At 36.2% G+C, this 22,356-nt stretch overlaps 3 protein-coding genes across 3 annotated transcripts; 2 read left to right on the top strand and 1 right to left on the bottom strand.

Moving 5' to 3' along the window:
* Window positions 1–456: 456 nt before the first annotated feature.
* On the top strand, window positions 457–1,400 carry LOC111640310. The gene has a single exon (XM_023386319.1). It carries the CDS (start codon window positions 465–467, stop codon window positions 1,374–1,376), a length of 912 nt encoding a protein of 303 aa, XP_023242087.1. The 5' UTR covers window positions 457–464; the 3' UTR covers window positions 1,377–1,400.
* Window positions 1,401–7,348: 5,948 nt separating this feature from the next.
* On the bottom strand, window positions 7,349–11,587 carry LOC111640311. The gene is made up of 3 exons (XM_023386320.1): window positions 11,536–11,587; window positions 8,915–9,088; window positions 7,349–8,840 (listed from the first exon to the last, which is right to left on the bottom strand). Exons 1-3 carry the CDS (start codon window positions 11,559–11,561, stop codon window positions 7,757–7,759), a joined length of 1,284 nt encoding a protein of 427 aa, XP_023242088.1. The 5' UTR covers window positions 11,562–11,587; the 3' UTR covers window positions 7,349–7,756.
* Window positions 11,588–20,347: 8,760 nt separating this feature from the next.
* LOC111640308 lies at window positions 20,348–21,346 on the top strand. Its single transcript, XM_023386316.1, has one exon. It carries the CDS (start codon window positions 20,348–20,350, stop codon window positions 21,344–21,346), a length of 999 nt encoding a protein of 332 aa, XP_023242084.1.
* The last annotated feature ends 1,010 nt before the right edge of the window (window positions 21,347–22,356 follow it).

The following is a 22,356-nucleotide window of genomic DNA, read 5'->3' as shown; positions in this document are numbered from 1 at the left end:
CCACTATTAATAACATAGACATAGATTTAGTTAATATGCTCTTATATATATTTTAGGAAACAATCACTAAATGTACAGGTACAGATCCAACACAAAGACCATGAATACCAAAAATCAACATGACAAAGGTATTAGGAAAAACACTAAATTATGTAAACACTCACTTACTACCATAAAACATTCATTTCATTTCTACACTCTCGCACAATCTCATACATTCATACATTAGTTTGTGCTGGGGCAGTTGCAGTAATGACACACCATGGACTGATAGTACAATCAGAGAATCATTTAGTGATATGAATAATCGCTTCAACAACCGATTAAATGAGTTAAAATCCAAAAGGGCTGAAGAAGTAGCATATGGTCTTTTAGATATTTTTACAATTTTCGGTGCTCCAAGTATTTTACAAAGAGATAATGGCAGTGAATTCGCCAATAACATCATCAAACAAATGTTTAATATGCGGTCCGAGTTAAAAATGGTGCATGGAAAGCCCAGGCACTCACAAAGTCAGGTTTCAGTAGAAAGATGTAATCAAGACGTAGAAAATATGCTTAGTTCTTGGTTGGAAATTAACAATACTAACAAATGGTCGGAAGGATTACGTTTTGTACTACTGATGAAAAATCGAGCGCATCATACTGGTATAAACTGCAGCCCCTATGAGGCCATGTTTGGAGCAAAGTTAAAAGTTGGACTAAAGAATTTTATACCCAACGAATCGTTGTTCAACGTTAATACGGAAGAGGATCTACAGAGACATTTTAAAACTATCAACGAAGTAAGTCAAAGTTGCTCAAACTCTGAAAGTCCGGGTACCGTCCAAGAAAACATTATGAAATATTATCTGATAATGCCACCCTTACATAGCAATATAACTGATGAAGTTCAAAGATCTACATCGTCTTCACGTGAAAAAAATCTAAACCAGGATGTTATTAGTATTACAGAATTGGTGAATGAAGAAGAAACAATCCAAACAATTGATCCAAAAAAAGAAGAAAAAATAAGAAGTGTGTCTAAAACAAGGGCTTTGTTTAATCTTAAAAAGCAAGCAGAAAAAATGATTAATACATCAAATTCCAAATACACAGCAGCTATTGTTGATGATACAGTAAGGATTCGTGTACCTGATGTAGATCGAGCCCGCAGTGATGGAAAAAATATTTTAGGTGTCGTTGTTGCAGTTAAAGATAAAAACCTTTACAAACTGGATACCAAACATGGCATATTAAATCTATTATATTCCAGAAACCAATTTACTGTTTGTAAAGAAAACTTTATTTCTGTTGGAGATATACCGGGTGCAGAAATTTCACTTAGAGAATGTGCAAGAATGTCATCAATTTCTGAAGGCCACAACTATAGTTAATGCTGCTGAAAAATTGGTTGAAAATCTAATAGATGCAAATGCTACTAAAGAAAAAAAAATAATGTAACTCCAAATGTCATGAAAATCTTAATTGCTCAAATAAATAAACTAAAAAGCATTTAATTTTTTATATAATTTATACCAAGAATTGTTAATAATACGGAACTAATAGCAAATGAGAGAAGAGTACCATATGAAGCCATCAAACATTGTTTTATTTAATAAGAAAACAATACTCAGTAAGACAATAAGCAAGCAACAAATTAATTAGTTTAAAACAATATTTTACTCCATGAAATTGTAATCGCTGAAAGAATAATATAGTGTTAAAACTTTACTACGCTACACAATCACATTAGAACGAATACACACAGTAAATGAAAAAGAAAATGGAAACAAAAACTTTACGCAACTTAGAAAAACAAGTTGTTAATAGGTTCAAAAAAGATATTGTATTTTACAAAAGATATGTGGACGATGTATGCATTATATGGAGAAACGGCGAAAGAATACACGAGTTTATACAGGTTATTAACAACACCAACAATGATGGTTTCAAACTGAAACTAGAGCAGAATAGTCACGAAAGAATACATTTTCAAGATATAGACATACAATTAAAAGGAAATTGCATAACAACGAGCATTTACATAAAACCTACGCACAATCCTCTCTACATACCAGCTAATTCGAATAACCCGCATGAATACAAAATGTCATCATTTCAGGCACTCATTAGGAGTGCGTTTACTTATTGCTCCAATATATTGGATAGGAGTAAAGAGATTGACAGAATTAAGAAAGTAGCTACAAATTTGGGTTTCCGCAGAAATACAATTGAAAGGCTAATAAAAAGTTATGAAAGAGGCAAGAGGCTAAGAACAAAAACACATCAATTTAAGATAACAAAATTTACATATAATAAAAACTTCAAGGACATCATGAAGCAAGTTTCAAATAAAAAACGCTCTAAAATTGTTTACAAAAGATGCCCTAATTTATACAGTATTCTTAGAAACGACAAGGACAAGCTTAGGAAAGAAGAAACAGCGGGCGTGTATAAAATTCCCTTTGAAAATTAACAGCTAGGAATTATGAAGGACTATATTGTAGTCAGTAGACGAAATTTGGCTATTAGGCTTAAAGAACACAGATATGACATTAGTAAAAGACATTGTACCACGGTTTTGTCAAATATGGCACAAGCGGAGGCTTCAGTAGTTAAATGGAATGAAGCATCTATTCTCAAGACGTTGCGTTCCCCATCTTTGGCGTTGCAACATGAAAAAATTGAAATTTATAAGAGTAAATTAAGAGACGGCTGTATCAATGCAAGGGATGCTGATGGTTTACCATCAGCATAGAAGTTCCTTGTAAACAAAAGTTAAAACACACAAATTCTTAGTTCCTATCTGCCCTTTATAATGTGATGCTTTTTGATGTATATATTTTTATGAATTTAATCCTTTTGTGCATTTAAACTTTTAGGTTTATTTATTTTTGTTTTTATTTTTATATCNGTGAAATGGAATGAAGCATCTATTCTCAAGACGTTGCGGTCCCCATCTTTGGCGTTGCAACATGAAAAAAATTGAAATTTATAAGAGTAAATTAAGAGACGGCTGTATCAATGCAAGGGATGCTGATGGTTTATTATCGGAATGGAAGTTCCTTGTAAAACAAAAGTTAAAACACACAAATTCTTAGTTTTTATCTGCCCTTTATAATGTGATGCTTTTTGATGTATATATTTTTATGAATTTAATCCTTTTGTGCATTTAAGCTTTTAGGTTTATTTATTTTTGTTTTTATTTTTATATCGCCTTATTTTTTATTATTTATATTAATATAGCGTCAATCTATTTATTATAGTTATTTTGTGTATTGATTGAGTTAATTTATTTTACGTTATAATTTTGAATTTGTAAGGTTCGAAAGATCGGTTTTAACAGAATTTTCAAAGTTCTTCGATAGCCTGTCACCTGATGATGGCCTATTCCATTAGGCTGAAAACGTTTGTGTTTTAATAAATATTTTTCATTGTTATAAGGTATTACGTATTTTATTAAATGTTTAAAAGAAGCTGAGTTGATATTCAATTATCATAAAATTTGTAGTTATAATAAGCAAATATTATAATATAATATAAGGGTTTATCTAATCATCTGAAAACAATTTAAATACGTAATTAATTTAGATGAACCTTTAAATATTTATTATAATCTTCATCACTTACTCTAAACCAGTGTTTCCCGACGTGGGGCCCACGCCCCACAAGGGGGCAATTCGATTGTTAAAAGGGGCAATTTGAAAATGAGTTGTTGACCTTTTTTTTTTTTAAGCACCAGAATTTTTCATCGAGCTATTCGGACTTGAGTAGCTAATATTGGAAGATTAATCGCGGGCCTCATAAATTCAGGTATGACCAACATACGCAGGCCGTATGTTGGTCATGCCTGGTATAGCCACTGTATATGTTAGGGGGCATGAGAATTTTAGAAAGGTTTAGGTGGGGCATAGCACAAAAAACGTTGGGAAACACTGCTCTAAACGCTTCTATTTATGTAGAATAAACCAGACATTCATATTCTAATGAGAAATATTCCGAATCTCTTCATAAAATCTACCATCTGTTTGAATAAATTGAAAATTTATCTCTAGGTATTGAATTTAATAGTGAATAAAAATTTTTATAAAATTCATTATAGATGTAAATGTAATAAACCTCGCCTTTAATTTATAATTTAGATATAAGTTTCCCTTGGAAAAATGGTTTATTTTGTCAAAATTGCTGTAAATCCAAAAGAGAAAAATTACCGTTAATTTTAATTAAAGTTACCTTTTACAAAGATATGGGAGCTACAGTCGAAACTCATACTTAAAAAACATTTTCTTAAACTCAAATATACTTAATAATTTAAACTAAAGAAAAAATATAATTAAATATTCCCTGATTTATTAGCCGACTGTAGCTGCTTTCAGTATTTTAGATTTATAAATGAAAATGTTCGTCAATGTTGTAAAATCGATGTGTCTTCTTTTGTGTATTAATAAATATCTTGATCCAAACATATTTACTTACTGTTGAAGTAAATTTCGAAAAAGAGAAACCAAACATGAAACTGACAGTGAATAATACTACAGTTATGGCCGTAATTTCCATAAGAAGAAGCCAATCCAGATTCATAAATAAACAGGCTGATATAAATAGAGGAGGGAAATATACGTAGAATGAGTAAATCGCTGCTAGATATAAATTTTCTGTTTCGTTCATACACTGAATACAATACCACAAATCCCAATGAAGTACAATAATTCAATAATTTCTTCGATGCGAAATTGTATTCCTTGTACATTAATGGAGGTCAAAGATAGTCTTTGGCTCAGATGTCGTAGTCTTACATATATTTTATAATATAACGCCTCGATAGAAAAAAATATATAGAATATTTGAGTAGATTCAAATATTATAATTAGTATTATATTCACGTCACAGAAGGCGATTTCAACAATTCATTTTTCAGTAAAGGAAGGGTATACGAAAATCTCAAAAAAAATTACGGCTGTGATTGTGGTAAAGAATTACAAACAAGAAAATATCAGAAATATATTTTTGATTCCCTTCATTTGTGTGACTTGACTTTCAAATGCACTCTTTTCGCTTGGCAAGTGCAATATTTTTTTTTTTCAAATAGTTGAATTGAATGCTGTAAAATAATAGAAACAATGACTTAACCAATGTAACAGCGTGTTTCTGCTTCTGTAACACGAATGTCCAACTACTACACAAGACATTTTCTTTGACGATGGTGGCGGAAAACAGTAACACATTTGTGGGTAGCCTGAGGTAGGACTAAGTCGTACCTCGTTTTGATAGGCAACAGTTTGGTGAGAACTGCCCACTGATCAGTGGATGGCTTGTTTATGGTTTTCTATCCCGTAAAGTCGGGATTCTTTTGTCAGGTCGAGTGAAGGAGGTGAGAGGGGTCGCCGGTAAAGTGTGAGCGATACTCGAAGTAAAGACGACTTTTAACAACAAAACAACATTTATTGATATAACATATTATCCTAACAAACAGGAATAAACTATTCGAGCGTAATTCGAAGTGACCGCGCCGAGAGAGAGTTTACAATATTTAGTCATACCTTCGGTTGATTCGTATTAGTTTCCTAGGGTTGGCGATTCATGTCTGGCAAGGTCCGGAACGTCTTCTCGGGGCGAGGTAAGGCGTGGACGACTTGGCTCGTGTCAGGCGACGTCGACCCCCCCTGTCGGTTCTCACCTCTCGTTTATACCCTCTGGTCTCGTGATCGTTTTTCTCTAAATACAGAATTTTTTGAGTAAGGTCCGGGTAATTCAGTTGCGGGTTCCGTTGGGAAAGGAAGTTACTCCGGGGACGGAAAGATGAACATTCTCCCTCGAAAAATTTCGAAAAACAAAAAGGGAAAATGGAGGGTTTTTTTGTTAATACTATTTTATAGTTAATATTATGATTCTGTTGATTTATTTAATTGTTCTTGATTCAGGCCGCTTTTCACACATTGAACCACCAGAACTTTTTTATAACGTTGACATAAATACCAAAAAGTGTGCTGATGTAAAGTTTAGTGTCGACTGGACGATTATTCACATGCACATCCATTCATCAGAGCTGATAAGGTGTTTTGTGTCAGGTACTGCATGTACAGTACCTGAATACCAAACACCTTATCAGCTCTGATCAATGGATAAATGAAGTGTTAAGTGTTTCTTCAGGAGAAACGGTCATCTGCGATTGAATATCGTGGGATATTTATTAATCATTAAAAATTGCTTAATGTATAAATACGACGACCGGTCTTCACGAAATTTAGTTAAGATTATTCTATATTTCTGAACGTGTTACTTGTAATAGATTGAAGTAATGGGAATGAGTCTTAATGTTAATATATAAATACAGATGTATAGTACCTGTACAATTTCCATAATATTACCTGAATACAAAATAGATAAGTTTTAATGGAATAACTGAACACGGCGTTGTATATAATTAATATAAGGACTATAAATTACCAATATTTTCATTAGGTTTTATGAAATATTGACACTGTAGTAATAGAGAAGAGTAGTGCGTTTAATAAACAATATGATGGATGTATTAAATTGCAGTTTTATAAGTTGTGTACAAGTCTATCTTTCGAATAATATTCGTTGATAATATACAGGTAAAGAATTCACTTAAAATTTTTCTATGTACCGTATTTCTTCGATTCGCCATCGATTGTAATAATGCATCTTAATTTCAGTAGCACAAACAAAAAGAAATTTATATAAATAAAATGCTGCAATTTCTCTTACAAATGTTTTTATTATGATAAAATTTAATTTACGATAATTTATATGTTTATAATTAATGTGTGTAATTATTAAACATATTCAAGAAAATAGCCTAAAAAGCTTATCAATTTGACGATTACATCTAATAAACTAGAAATAAGTGAAACAACTACTTGCTACAATTGCTACAACTACTTGCTAATTGTGCTAATTGCTACAAGTTATAATTTAAATAATATTTTCGTCTATAAATTTTTGAATGATTTCTAGTCCCATATTAAAAATAAGTACAGTAACGCTATTAAAACTACCCTAGTGTAAACCCATAGTATTAAAGTTACACATTATAAAGCTTTTTTTGATTCGTAATCGTTTATGCAAACTGCTGTTGTAGAAGTTCTGCAATCAACTCTTTGTAAACGCAATGTTCTTTTAACGGAAAATGTCAGTAGCCAGGTAAGATTTCCGGACACATTCACTTCAAAAAATCAAATTTGAAGCCAATTAAATTAACGAAAAATGTCGTAGATGAAAAGAATGGTAAAGCATTACATTCTTGACAACAAATACAAATAACAATATTGTAAATACTGAAATTGAAATGTAAATATCGAACAGATCTTACATTTAAACAAAAATTCTATTCTGAATTTTTATATTTCTATTTTCATTAATATAGGAAAAAAAAAAATAATTCTGTAGCAATGTAATTATATTTCTTTCTCGAACATCTACTGCAATAACAAATAAAATCACCCACGTAATTATCATACAAATGCTGACAATTATAAACTTTGTTGATGATGATATATTTATAAATACTAAATTTTTAATTATAACAACTCAACTAATAACAATATGCTTTTCCAAAAAAAATTACATTAATAAGCACTTTAAATTAAATTTTGTTATCTGTAAACCCAATAAAAACCGTTATTCCATTTACGTACACACACATTTTGCGGAAATTTTACATTGATACAATAAGAAATAATCATATTCGAATAAACTTTACACTATATTCTCCTTTAGATTTCACTTTTTTCCAAGGAAACTTTTGATTTCAAAAATATAAATCAACCAAAAAGTAAATATTATTCACAAGGTTTCTGTCACAGGTAATAAATTTGTCTTCAAATTTCCTGGCATCTGTTCCTTCGTCGCTCACAAAGTAACTCAGTTGATGTGAAAACTCGATATCGGGTTCGACAATTTCAGCGAGAGAAAAAAAAGCAAAGAAACGAATTGACCAATATTTTTCTAGATAAAACTTCGTTTGCAGGTCTGCTACTCCCTCTGAATTGCATACGGTGTCAAACGAAAAATGCTCGTTGTCGAAATTGTTAATATACCCGTATACGTACATTGGAAAACGTTCGCCAAGCTTCACAGGAAATCGAAGAGCCGTGACGTAACAATCTTCCCTCACAATTACTTCGCTGCTAAAATATATGTAACCTTTCATCTCTGTGATTGAGACCATACAAGGTCTTCCAAGATTTATGTACGAGAACAAGCTATAATAATTTATTTTGTTTCTGGTTTTTGTTTCTCGACTGAAGTAACTGGGATACAAGAAATAATAATTATACTTAGAAGCATTCCAGATATGACTCTTTTCTACTTCGTTTAACAAGTTCATTGTAAAAACACAAGATTGCAATTCGTCTTTATTCATGGCAAGAAATCTGACTTTTCCAATAAATGGCTCCATAACATTTCTTATTGCATTCCTTTCCGATTCTTCATTCATCGAAAGAAAGCAGCATGCACCCAATTTTCTTTTAACTTCTTCTATGCTCCAATAATACACGGCTCGGAGTAAACGCAATTCTCTGACAGATTTATATATCGCTCGAGATAGCAATCTATCAATTGTTGCAATTTTACAGCACATAAATTCGTCTGTTTTAAGTAGTCTTTCTCCGTGATGATCGAAAGCTAGCCAACAATAATAAGTTATGGTTAGATCATCGATCTCACGTGCAAAATCGTGGATTGCGCAGACGGTATGCAGATTTATTTTTCGAATGATAAATGATTTGCATTTCTTTCTTAAATTGTCTAACTCGTATCTTAAACTCACATGATACAGATCGAATGCGTGTGTAAAAGATGTCAATCCGGGATCGTCCGTCTGTAAGTAACTTTTTAAAATACAAATTATAATTTATGACAATGTATTAAAATTAAATGAAAGGTAAGTATCGTAAAAACTTACGTAACGAATTGCCTGATGGTCTCGATTGAATAAGGCATAAACAGTACTTTAGAATTTTCAAAATGTGTGATGAGAAGTTCTAAATGCCTGTTTAGAACTTTATTTAACTGAGCTTCTAATATAATAATTTCTTCGTTTTTTTCGTTTTGAATTCGTATCTCACCCGAAGAAACCCTAAACAACAAAAAAGTAATTATTATTACTTTCAAACAAACATGTCTGTTGTACGGTACGGTAGTTGTAGTATTTCCGACAATGGTGTATGAACAATAAATGCATGACTAGTAGCTATTTTTAAAATATTAAAGTTTTTGTATTAGCTTATCATCTTCGGTTTTTATGATTCCGCGATAATCATGTTTTATTTCCTTGGAGCTATCATCTGTCCCTGGAAACGCTGCATTTTTTAAAAGAAAAGATATCTCTATTATATGAATAGGAAAGTATTTCGGGATATGATAATACGAAAAGTTTAATATCTATTTTTAAAATATTAAAGTTTTTGTATTAGCTTATCATCTTCGGTTTTGATGGTTCCGCGATAATCATGTTTTATTTCCTAAGAGCTACTGTCCCTGGAAACGCTGCATTTTTTAAAAGAAAAGATATCTCTATTGACGCCCGGTCTTCACGAAATTTAGTTAAGATTATTCTATATTTCTGAACGTGTTACTTGTAATAGATTGAAGTAATGGGAATGAGTCTTAATGTTAATATATAAATACAGATGTATAGTACCTGTACANAACAAAAGAAATATATTGAAAAATATAAAAACAATAAAAAATTATACTTCAGAAGTTAATTTAGTATCAAAAACGTAAAATATTTGAGTAGCCCAAGACATAGCCAAAGATTGCAGCGCCACAGCACTAGCGAAAATTTAAACTTGCAGACTGAAATTCTTTCGGATGATTGACGTTTCGGATGATTGTCTTTCGGATGATTGTCTTTCGGATAATCGACGCTCTACTGTAATTGATTTTTCTATAACCTATCGTATTCTGCATCTCTACGCTTATAGGTTATTGTATACTGTACTGTTATAACTGATAATAGTAGTTTCAAACTGCGATTTCCTGGAATTTTCTATTATTTTGTTATACAAGACTAAAGCTTGAAAGTAAAAAAATCATTATGCTAACATAATATTAAATCAATCAACATTCATTGAAAAAAGTGATTAAAGAAGTTCTTTAAGAGGGAGAAGCTGATGATTTTTTTTACACAAAAATATACGAAATTTTACTTTTACATAAGAATAAACAATTACATGTTACTTTCAGTAACAGATAATAAAATCTTCAGGTCTTCTTTTTATGAACATTTATTTGGTATGTTTAAAATAAACAGACATCGACGCTCTGTAATTAAGTGAAAATTAAATTTTGTTTTCGTATATTCACACGAAGCATAATTACAAGTTTACATTACAAACTGAAGAAAAAAGAAGTTTTTAACTGATGAGTTATTAGTTAAAAGCCTATCTAGCGCGTCGAGTCGAATTGCTTGTGGCTATTTCATGCCGGGTGGCATCATGTGGTTCCTCGTCGCTTATAAGGGAAAGCAGTGTATATCGTATCATTGTCATACTTATATATTCATTCTGAACATGACTTCTCTCGCTTTGTGGACCGATAAGTAATAAACCGGTGGCATAAGTGAATTTCTCTGTAATGTTATTTGGTACTTTCATGTAAAACTTGTGATCATTGAACAAATAACGTTTATAAAGTGCTGTTTTAACACGTATTAGGTTTATTGTTTTAAATGAAACATTTTTATTGTGTGTATAATGTTTATTAAACATGCTTCATTAAAACAGAATTAAAAGAAAACGCTTAAAGTTCTTAATGTAAATAACTACCAACAAAATATATTGTATAATTATTGGCATCAAATTAATCTTAACCAAATCTTTGTACAAAATGTAATTAATTAATTCATTCGTTTATCTGCCTTAAACAAATAAATAGCACTTTTATATTTTAGAATTCAACGTCCCACCTACTAGTTGATGGAACTGAGGGATCCGCGATTTACATGTCGAGAAACACTTAACTATTCGAATTACATCTTGTAGAAAAAAAATGAGTATTAACCATCGGTATATTAAAAAATGAACACAGCTTATTAACTGAAACTTTAAACACCGAAAATAATTTCACCAAGAAAAGGAAAATTGCATAATATCAAAAATGTCAATGTCCTTAAAGAGTTAAATTCTTTGAACTCTAAAAGTGGAAGTGTCTATTTCTCGAGTTCGAACATTGTAAACAGACGGTTATTTACAGAAGGGAATGAGCTTTTTGTGAAGTTTTGTTAAATCATTAAGACAGTTGAAACTTTTGTTAATTAAATACTTTTAGAGTAAATATTCTGAGTATGTTCATTTGACTCGAACATATGTGATGAAATAAGTAAAAATAACAGACAGAAAATTAACTTATGTCATTTATCACGTTATTTTTTTAAGCTCTCGACAGCAGTACAGCATCGCTTTCTCTCTTAATTTTTCTTATAAAAGAGACGCATACGATAGTCAATTGCAAAACAGGTAAAATTATTTTGCGCCCACACATTTAGTAACACTATAAACAGAAAACAATACAACTACTTACCGACTTTGCACCTCTGGAACCGCCATTTCTTCGGCTCGTTTCCGCACTGAACTCTCGAGTTGACATCGAAGAACGGATACAGCACGCGCTTAAATGTAGAAATGAATCATCACGGTAATTGGCTGGTTATGCCACATGACTTTGACGTCACCTCCTCTACGCAAAAGCACTTAATTTTTTAATTGCATTACTTGTATATTTTGTATATCCGACATTAAAATTGGCTTTATACGTGTATTTATTGTGATCTCACATATACGTATCTAAGAAATTAGCATATAATTAAGAGGACTATTACGTGCTTACGAGTAACAGCATGACGTTGAAGTCACTTCACAATCAATTAAAGTCTTTATAATTTACATTGTTGACCATGTGGCTAGTGGTGGGGTCTTTGAGTGTTAGTTTCATATTGACATGGTTGTTGTTTCGCGCCCCTTTGGAGCAAATGTGGTTTTCTTTCTACACTGTAATTTTTTAATTTGTTATATTGTTAGGTAGAAAAACTGAAAATAGTACGCAATGAATAAATAGCAAGGTTGGAAATTATATTACTCTTTTCAAATTTAAAACTTTCACAGTACAGTAGACCTTACTTTAAACGATTCGTATAATACGGCGAAAAAATTGCGTTTCGTATTCGTATAAACACGAGAAAAGAAATTCGTAAAATACGGTAAAACGTCATAGCCGACTCGTGTTTCGACAGGATTGGTCGAATCTAGTCCAATAGCGAATATTACACAAACCGTTGAGTTTAAACGAGCAGCGGACCTACTAAAAAACCATTTATTATTTAACGGCCATAAAAATTATATCTATATCAATGGTGTCTCCAAAGTTCAGCGAATTTTTCACAGAAAAATAACTTTTCAGAGAAGTCGAGCCCGCCGTTCGATGCGATGCTCCACAACGAAAACAAGCTTAAGCAATGGCGTCGTCGAACGGTGAACACTCGGTAAGTAATTCTACAATTTCTTGTTTATAGCATAGTTTATATAGATTATTCCCAAAAAAATTATACGTGTTTTAGAAATGTTGAGTGAAATTAGTCTAGAATCGATTCATTTTATGGAAGAAAACCTTTCAAACAGCTGTAGATCCGAAACTGCACACGTGCCGGGCTGTGATTGGCTCATATATTTAAGTGATCGTAAAACACGGAATTTATATAAAACGGAACGTGTCTACCGTATTATAGGGGGTCTACTGTATTTATATTAATTAAGAATCTCTTTGCTATGTTGTTTCATGTGAAAATTTTAACTGCATTTGTAAGCAAACTTTCGTAAAGAATAATCGCAGTTATATGGTTTCTCTCCCGTATGAATTCGAACATGCCTTACTAGATTGATCTTTTGTGTAAATCTCTGTTTGCAATGGTTGAAGGTAAAAGATTTTTCTCCGGAATAACTGCGGAAAATCCACTTTTACCACATAACTGGCAACAGAAGAACTTTTCTCCTGTGTGAGTTTTCTTATGAATTTCAAAGTGTAACTTTCAAACAGAATTATTGCCAAAATTTCCAAAGGAAAAGTTCCTTTTTTTCGGATTTTGATACAGAAAATCTACGAAATACAAAATACTAAACTTGAATGTTAACGTAAAAATTAATTTGTTTATGTTAATTACTACAAAGAAATGCAGAAAAAGTAACTTTTGCACAGAGCCGTAACTATAGTATGGCCAATGTGGCCTCTGCCATAGGCGCCGATTTAAATAAAGGCGACAACGAGAAGGTTTTGGAATAATATGTATTCGAAATTAATAACACAAAATACGTTTTTATTTACATTTATATTGTATTTATGATCTGTAATTTCAACTAACATTGTGGAGTCTACATTGTTTACAAACCGATTGACCTGGAAAACAGTTGTTATCAGCTATCCCGGGTTGTTCTGATGTACGCCTCAGGGAAATATTGGTTTAAAGCAGGAGGGGCGCTAACTTTTCGCATCTATTCAAATATAACATTAAATTTTCGATTTTTATGCTATTATAATACGGGGGAACCGAAAAGAAGCTACGGAAAAAATTTTACAGCTTGGAGTTTTCCGGGTTTTCTCCTTGCAGATGACACCTAAATAGGGGCCAGCTCCCCATAAAAGTCCTCTTGGAAAGCATACTATTTTCCTTCGTGTATCTTCCGGCCGTCTTATATAAGGCCAGCTCTTCTGTCGCCTCGCGATCTATCTTCTGTCTCTCTTCCCTTCGGTTTAAAAGCAAATAACAATACACTCCTCTATCTGCCCAGGAAAAAAAAAGGTAAGGAGGGAATGGCGCATTTCTTCTGCTTCGTTCGAAAAGGTGAGAGGTAGTGCATTGTATGAACTTATTAGAATCTTAGACTTTTATAGATGTTACTGTTTAGTGAGTTCTTTTCTTTGTCAAATTTAGTAATAAAAAATGTTATATTTTTTAAAAAATTGCTATAATAAAATAAAATGTCTACGAAAAAGAAATAATTTGGCTGGGAAAATATAAAACAAAAAGAAAGACAATTAGAAGAATAAAAAAGAGCAATCTAAAATATTAGCCAAATGGTGCATAAGGGTTAAATCCTAGAATCCCGAACCATGAACAATCAATAGAACACATAAATTGTTATACAACTTGAAAAATTCTAAAAAAAAACAATTAAACTGGACAAAATCTCATTGATAGTGTTGTGCAAAAACAAATAATTGTAGGAGTATCGTATTTAAATCCAAAAATCCAAAACGAATTCATTGTTTTACTAGCATATAAAGTTGGAAATAAAATTATAAATAATATAAAGACAGCAAAATATTTTTAAAAATTACAACATTATAAAGACAACACTAAAACGACATACAATTTTATTTTTATGTTAATCATGTGGGAAAATATTTTACCCAAAATAAATGTTGTAAATAACCAGTTACAGGATAAATCGCAAGACATTTTTCTCTCTTCTGAATTATTAAATGAACTAGTATTTTTTTTCAACATTTTAGACATAATCAGTATTATATTATCATGTTAGAATGCAAACAAAAATGTGAAGATTTGGGAATTGATTCAATACCCAAGATGAAGCGAAAAGGCAAAAGAAAGCTGTTACCTGAAGAAACAGAAGAAAGAACTATACAGTAGAGCCTCGATTATCCGATCCAATTGGAAACTGGGGTTGGTCGAATAATTGAAAAGTCGGATAATCGAAAAGTATGAAAAAATCCATTATTACTGTAGTATATTATTATATCCCATGTAATTAGTATATTAGTATATCGCTATTAATTAACTTCGCGTTGAATTTTCATCAATGTTAAGCCTAACAAAAATTTTTTAAAATAATAATCTATTGTATCGTTAAAAATTAGAAAATTAAGCCTCGTTTAAGTACTGGCTCCCTTTCATGGTCGAATTAGTGTTGCCAGCTAAAACACGTAAAAATAACATTAAAGTAGCCAAGACATAGCCAAATATTGTAGCGCCACATCACTAGCGGACATTTAAAATTTGCCGACTAGTACGGTCGGTTAACCGAGGTGTCGGTTAATCGGGGGTCGGATAATCGAGGCTCTACTGTACTTATATAACGAGTCAGGATGAATTAAAACATTTGTTTTAGGAAGATGTTGACAATATTATATCCTATCTACTTTAAATTTATTTTGTGATTGGTATTCAAAAGATAGTTAATATTGTGAACATTCATCAATCTGTTATGTTAATTATAAACTTTTATTTTTTTTTATGTTTATTACTAAGTAATTATTATTTTTGTTCTGTTACCAGTAACATATCGATAAAGGGTTAACACAAGTACTGTACCATCGCGTTTACAACTATTATGTATTATTAGAGAGGTTGCGGCCGACGTTTTCAACGCGAAGACGTGTACGTCGGACGTTCAGCGCCTCTTTCCTATATGCCTAGAAGTTTGACAATGGTGTTTGGATAGTCACCGGACTCTCATCTTGTGTATGATTCAGACGCAGACTCTAGTTTGTAAGCTCTTGGATAATCGCGAAGTTTTTCGAGGATTACGTATCTTTACCTAAGTGTGTAGTATCGCTTCTCGGCCTTCCTGGCTAAGATCAAATGTGTAGTATGTATATATTTGGCTGGCTTTGTGCCCTTGTCGGGTTACTATTTATTCATTTATTCCTACCTCTTTATATCCCATTCCCTGTAAATATTAAGGAATTTTAATAAAATCATTTATATCTGTTCTTATCAGCTTGATGTTCTTTGCCTAAATTAAGGACCAGACCTGGACTTCGAGCCCCACATTGCTCCCCAGACCTCTGGGTAAGTATATTTTGGTTTTGCTACTTTCTCTGTCCTACACTCTTCTTTCTTCTGCCGGAAGAGCGGCCTGCACAGTTTAAACGCACCGTGTATTCGCTGCTCAACCGGCAACACTGTTCTATCGTCTCCAGCTCTTGTTGGGGACTGTTCGGTGCTCTGCGTGAGCATCCCTTCCGCACTTTCTTCCCCTTCCCGCCCCTTCTTGGTTGGTTGCTTTGCACCCCAGGGGGTTTTCACTACTATTTTTCTTTCTCTCTACACATTTGATTCACGCCACTATGACAGAGCTCACGGTGTTAGTCCCACTGCACCCTCTTCATGGATGCCAGCTTTGTCTTCCAATCCCCCGCGACTACGCGGACCATGCGGGATTGGTAAAGCACCTTAAGCACATCCATGGCACGACCCTCCGTTTTGAGTGCCGCGCTTGCGGATACACACACGACAAAATAAAAGTCATTAAGGCTCACCAGTTGAAAACCGAGGAATGCCGTGTGAGAATAGAGGCTTGCTCGCCTCCGCCACCGCTCCCGGCAGACAGAAAAAAGGTGTGTATCCCCACTAGGCCGAGGAAGCCATATGTACGCAGGAAAAAACGGTCGACTTTATTATCAACCATAGAAAGCGACCACTCCTCTCCTGGCTCCTCACCCCCGTCTACGCCACCCACCCAGGCTAGGCCACGCCGGAAGCGAACTACTACGAACATCCAGGCCATCATGGGCGAAAGCCCGCAGGCAGGATCACCTTCCCGACAGTCAACACCACCTGCAACTAGCACTAACAACGTGCAAACTCCCACCTATGCGCAGGTTCTACGAACAAGCCCTCCTCTGGTAGATGCCCCTTCTAGTCACTGTGACAGCCCTACTCATAGAGATCCGCAGTCACAACCACCGCCATCACCGACCGAGGTAAGTATGGGCTCCCGTACCCCAGCATCACCAAACCTGGGAAGCAATCCGCCACCAGCTTGTTCTCCAACTACCACACAAGCAGCCGACTGTCCCCCTCCACCGAGAAGCAGCCAACGCAGTGCCAAGGACCCTCCATCGTGGACAAAAGCGTGGATCGATTGCTTCAACGCCACATTAGATGAGGACATGCTCGAAGGGGTACTCAGTGACTTTACCAACTTAGCCCACCAGATCTGTAATATCAGAACCCCACCACAGAACAATCAGCACCAACGTCAAGGCCCAGCTAGGCCCAACAACCCCCAGCTTGGGGCCAGCGAAGCCCAACGGCTCTACAAAGCCAACCGCAAACGGGCCTACGACCGCATTATTGGCGGACCCTCTTGTTTCTGCAATGTAGAAGCCGCTACCATCGAATCTCACTATCGAAAAATGTACGAGACGACCCCCTCCAATGTCGCCTCCCCTGTTCCTGTCGACCGTTGCGCCCCACCTGCCACCAACAACCCGTTCGAGGCTCCCTTTACGCCTGATGAAGTGGCACGGCGTATTGCCAGAGGGCACAACACCGCCCCTGGGCCCGACAAATTAAGGTACCTTCATTGGAGACGGATAGACCCCAACGGTCACATTATTTCCTCGATCTTCAATGCTGTTCAGAGGATTGGATACGTCCCACTTAGCTGGAAAGTATCTAACACAATCCTCATTCACAAAAAGGGCGACGTCTCCAACCTAAACAACTGGTGCCCCATCTGCCTGTCGAATACACTCGGCAAACTCTACACGGCGTGCCTTGCCGACAGGCTTCTGTGCTGGTGCACAGTTAACGACCGTCTATCCCCGTCTCAGAAGGGCTTCCTCAATTATCAAGGATGCCTCGAGCATAATTTTGTTCTTCAATCGGTGATTCAAAATGCCAGGAGGTCAAGACAAGATTGTTTTGTCGCCTGGTTAGATATTGCCAATGCCTTTGGCAATATCCCGCACAGCACGCTGTGGGAGTCCCTCGTATGGCATGGCCTCCATCCGGACGCCATAGAGATACTACAGCAACTGTACGAGGGAGCTACAACGCAGGTACGGACTAACACGGGCCTCACAAACCCAATCCGTATGCTGTCTGGGGTGAAACAGGGGTGCCCCATCAGTTCGTTGCTGTTCATCTTAGCCATGGAACCTGCAATTAGAAAAGTCCAACAACTAAACAAGGGCTACTTACTAAACCAGCACTCCATTGACATCCTGGCATATGCTGACGACATTGCGCTCGTCAGCAGGTCTGTGGAAGGCCTACAGTCCCAACTAAATACAATCTCTGAATGGACTAAATGGGCCGGCATCCACTTTAACCATAAGAAATGTGGCACACTCTCAGTCCGGGGTAAATCGCACACCACCAGCAACGACATCTTCTCCATCGATCAACAGGGGCTACCAGTCTTAGGTGACAACGACGCCTACCGACATCTTGGCGTGCCGACTGGGTTTAGCAAGTGCGATACTGAGAAAGCTACTATCGAGGGGATCCTCCAGGCAATTGTGAAATTGCATGCTTCCAAATTGGCACCCTGGCAGAAAGTTGATGCTCTTAACACTTTTATTCTGCCAAAACTGACTTTCGCTCTTACTACGGGTACTACACCTAAGAGCCTTCTTACTAAAATTGACAGAACCACTAAAAGGTGTGTCAAGAAATGGCTTGGCCTGCCACAACGCGCCAGCCTGGAGATTGTACACCTCCCTTACTCGCAGGGCGGTACAAATGTCACACCCACGAATCAATTGGCTGACATTGCCCAGGTAACTCACGCAATGTACAGCTTCGCTCAAAGAGATTGTCAGGTTGCTGATGGATTGCGCAGGTACGTAAACTGATCACTTAATACGCCAGGACGTTCTATCTCTTAGTAAAGGCGTTTGAAGTGGACTGGTCCGATTTGCGCTTTAATAGGGATGAGGAAATCGAGCTGGAGGGACTTACGTGTGCACTCAAGCGTGCTACAGGTTGACATAACTAATCGCTCATCACTACNTTGTCTCTAATTCTAATATTGATAGCATTTTTCATAAGGATATAAGTAATCATAAATGTGTATGTTGTGAGATAATCGTTTTTGGTCAGAGGATTATAATTGTGAGTATATACCGCCCGTTCGGAGAAAAGATGGCCGACACCGATAACACCATTGAAAAGATAATGCAAAAATTTACTGGACAGGCCATTATTATTGGAGGGGACTTTAATGTCCACTCTCCAGTCTGGGAAGACCCATTGCAGGATACTGAGGCCGATGAATTCCTAGATTTTTTAGCAGTGCATGAACTGCATGTGGTTAATGATCCGGCATCGCCTCCAACGTTTTTTGGGCCTAGAGGACAAAGTTGGATCGACTTAACGATGTGTAATAGTGAAGGTCTAAAATAGATAGGTCATTCACCTATTTATTTTAGACCTTTACTATTGGAGGTTAAGGTGGAAAGCTGTTTTAGTGACCATTCGCCGATAAGTTTTAAGATTCAACTCTCACAGGTTGGAGAGAGAATTGAAGGGAAGAAGTTTGATATTAACAGAGCGGACTGGGCAAAGTTTTCGGCCCAGTGTATTAATGAACTCAGTGAAGTAATAAATAGGAATTGCTTGGAAAAGGAGGAGGTACAGGCTAATATAAATAGTGCCATTCAGAAGATTAATGAGATATGTGAGGACTGTATACCACAGAAGAAACAGGGGAGGCATTTGGTTCCGTGGTGGAATGCGGATCTTACCTTCTTGAGGAGGAACAATAACAGGTTAAGAACGAGGTTTCAGCATTGCTGGGATCAGAAGGAAAGGGAAAGGAGGAAAAGGGCGTATCTAAGATTTGAGAAGCATTATAAGCAAAAGATTAAGGATTATAAATTAAATTCCTGGAAAGATTATTGCAAAGAAAATTCAAGTGATCCATGGAGTTTTATATTCAAGCTCAGTACAGGAAAGATAAAATCTAAGACAATAACTACAACAGTCAAGACCCAATGTGGGTACACTAATTCAATGCAGGAAATAATTTCTTACTTTTTGGATCAATTCTTTCCAGAAGACAGCAGGAGTATGGATAACGAGGGACATTGGAAAATCAGAGAAGTGGTAGAGGAGGTATATGAAGAGAGGGAAGACCCTCCTTTTACAGCTGAAGAAGTTAAAGAGAGTATAGATAAAATAAAAGAAAAGAAGGCCCCAGGAGATGATGGCATTGTGATTCAAATAGTNTCCGATTACAAAGGAACCGACGACAATCGGTGAAAGTTGAGATAATCTATTGGGAAGAGAAAGCTGATCTGTTTATTTTAAAGCTGTATAGTCTCTAATTACAGGAAAATAAAGTAAATAAAACATTATAAAGAAAGAAAAGTATCAAAATAACTAATAAAATCATAATTTCTGATAATCGGTGGCCGAGATTTTACGATTTTAAAATAAAAACGGCTGAAGCTATGCACGTTGTACCTACTCAATGCCAGGCATCCAATTATCACTCAGATCGCCATTAGTACCCTCAATGAGGTCGTCAAAAAGCGCATTGGGAGGGCCCCCAACCCGGAGGACCTCTGTCATTACCTTAATGGTACCATGGAAGGTGAGTTCGGTCTTCCATACGCCGACATCACCTCCATGTGGACAAGACTGCGCATTGCCACTAGAAGGCTTCAGAAACGCATTAACATTTCCTGGATTGTAGGACCCGGCGACTTGCCTACTATCATTGCTGGCACCACCACCATTCGAGTCAACGACTGCCAGAAAGTTCTGTGTGGACTCATGAAGCAGCATTTCCTCAACAGACTTCAATCTAAGCCCGATCAAGGAAAGGCTTATGGGGTAACAGCTACCAGTTCGGCAAGCAACCACTTCCTTAACAATGGTAAATATACCAGCTTTGCCGACTGGTACTTCATTCACCGTGCCCGCATGAGCGTTGTGGCCCTCCGTGGCCACAAGCGCTTCGGCAATGATACCAAACAATGCAGACGCTGTGGGCATACTCCTGAGACTCTGGCCCATGTTATTTGTCATTGCCCGCCCAACCTCACTGCGATAACCCACCGCCACAACGCTATCCTTGACAGGCTTGTGGCCGCCTTCAAGCCTGGCGACGCAAAGGTTCTGGTAAACCAATGTGTACCAGGCTTTAACGACAACTGCCGCCCGGACTTGGTCGTCATCCACGAACAGTCCAAATCTGTTACTATCGTGGATGTGACGACCCCTTTCGAGAACGGCCCAACTGCATTTCAACTGGCACGTAAAGAGAAACTTAGAAAATATGATGCAGTTGCCCGCCATTTCCGTCACGAAGGCTATGACACGCACATTAGCGCGTTCATAGTCGGAGCCTTGGGTGGCTACGACCACTCGAACGAAGCCACATTACAACGGCTTGGGATCAGTCGTAGCTACTCAAGGCTAATGAGGAAGCTGATGGTGAGTGATGCGATCAGGTGGAGTGCGGACATCTACAGAAGGCACATCGGAGACCACCGACAGCGAGTACAACAACGATCAGCACCACTCCCGTCCAACAACTACCGAACCCACTTCTCACAAGCTAACAGCCCTTCAGTGCCGTGACTTTCAACAGACAACAGAACCCATGTTCTCATCTAATGCACTACTCTGTATACTACCTGGCTGGCATTCCGAGCCCATGTATATACCGCGTACTCTCAACTTACTATGTAATCTCCTTTTGGCTGGCACTTTGCGCCCATGTAACTCGCGGACTTCTAACCTACCATGTAAACTCCTTTGGCTGGCACTTTGCGCCCATGTAAATCGCGTACTTCTAAATCACATTGTATTTTCCCAGGCTGGCTCTTGTGCCCATGTTAACCGGTCGCACTAGTATCACCTGTACTCTTATCTCTTTGGTTGGCACCTACGCCCATGTAAATATCGGTCTATACTTTGTTAAACACTCTTTTGTAACCTAGTTGGCAATATCACGCCCATGTCGCGTATTATAACTATACTCTCTCAACTACCTTTGTACATATTTATCTTAGATTTTTTAATAAATGCTTTAATATCTTTGGATTCGTATTGATATGTAGAATGTGATGATGTCATCAGTTTGAGTGTGGGGTTAAGATTTCTGCAGCTGCGAAGATTTGAAGTAGTGCAAGTTCGTAAACCAGTCATCCGGACATTGGGGCCGATCTTCCGGAACTGAAAGAAAACGTTTATTGTACACCCTGTGGTGAGTACTGTCTAAAAATTTTGAGGTTATATAACCCGAATTAAGTGGGGTTTAGTGACTTTTTATACCCAGTGTGGGAGGGTTTTGGAGGACTGTATCGGGTCCAATTTTAGTGATTTTTGAAATTTTAAAGTACCCTCTGAAAAAAGATGTTTTTAGCATAGATATTAAAAAATTTGGGAAAGTTCTGTCAATTAGTTATTTTGAAATTTTTGCCTCACTGGAAAAATTTTCAACTTTTGGCGGTAGTTGTCATAGTTACGGCCGGGTTTCCATAGCCTCAATATTCAACATTTGCCGCGGGCGGGAATCTTAAGGCCTCGCTGAAGAAAGGAAGAGTCTGATTTTTTACTCGCTTGTTCTAGGAAAGTGACTGCCTACC

This window comes from Centruroides sculpturatus, unplaced genomic scaffold (assembly GCF_000671375.1).
Source record: "Centruroides sculpturatus isolate CEXI.00-Female unplaced genomic scaffold, Cexi_2.0 scaffold1340, whole genome shotgun sequence".
In the NCBI taxonomy this organism is placed as follows: domain Eukaryota; kingdom Metazoa; phylum Arthropoda; class Arachnida; order Scorpiones; family Buthidae; genus Centruroides; species Centruroides sculpturatus.
This window is presented reverse-complemented; position numbering and strand designations above follow the sequence as displayed.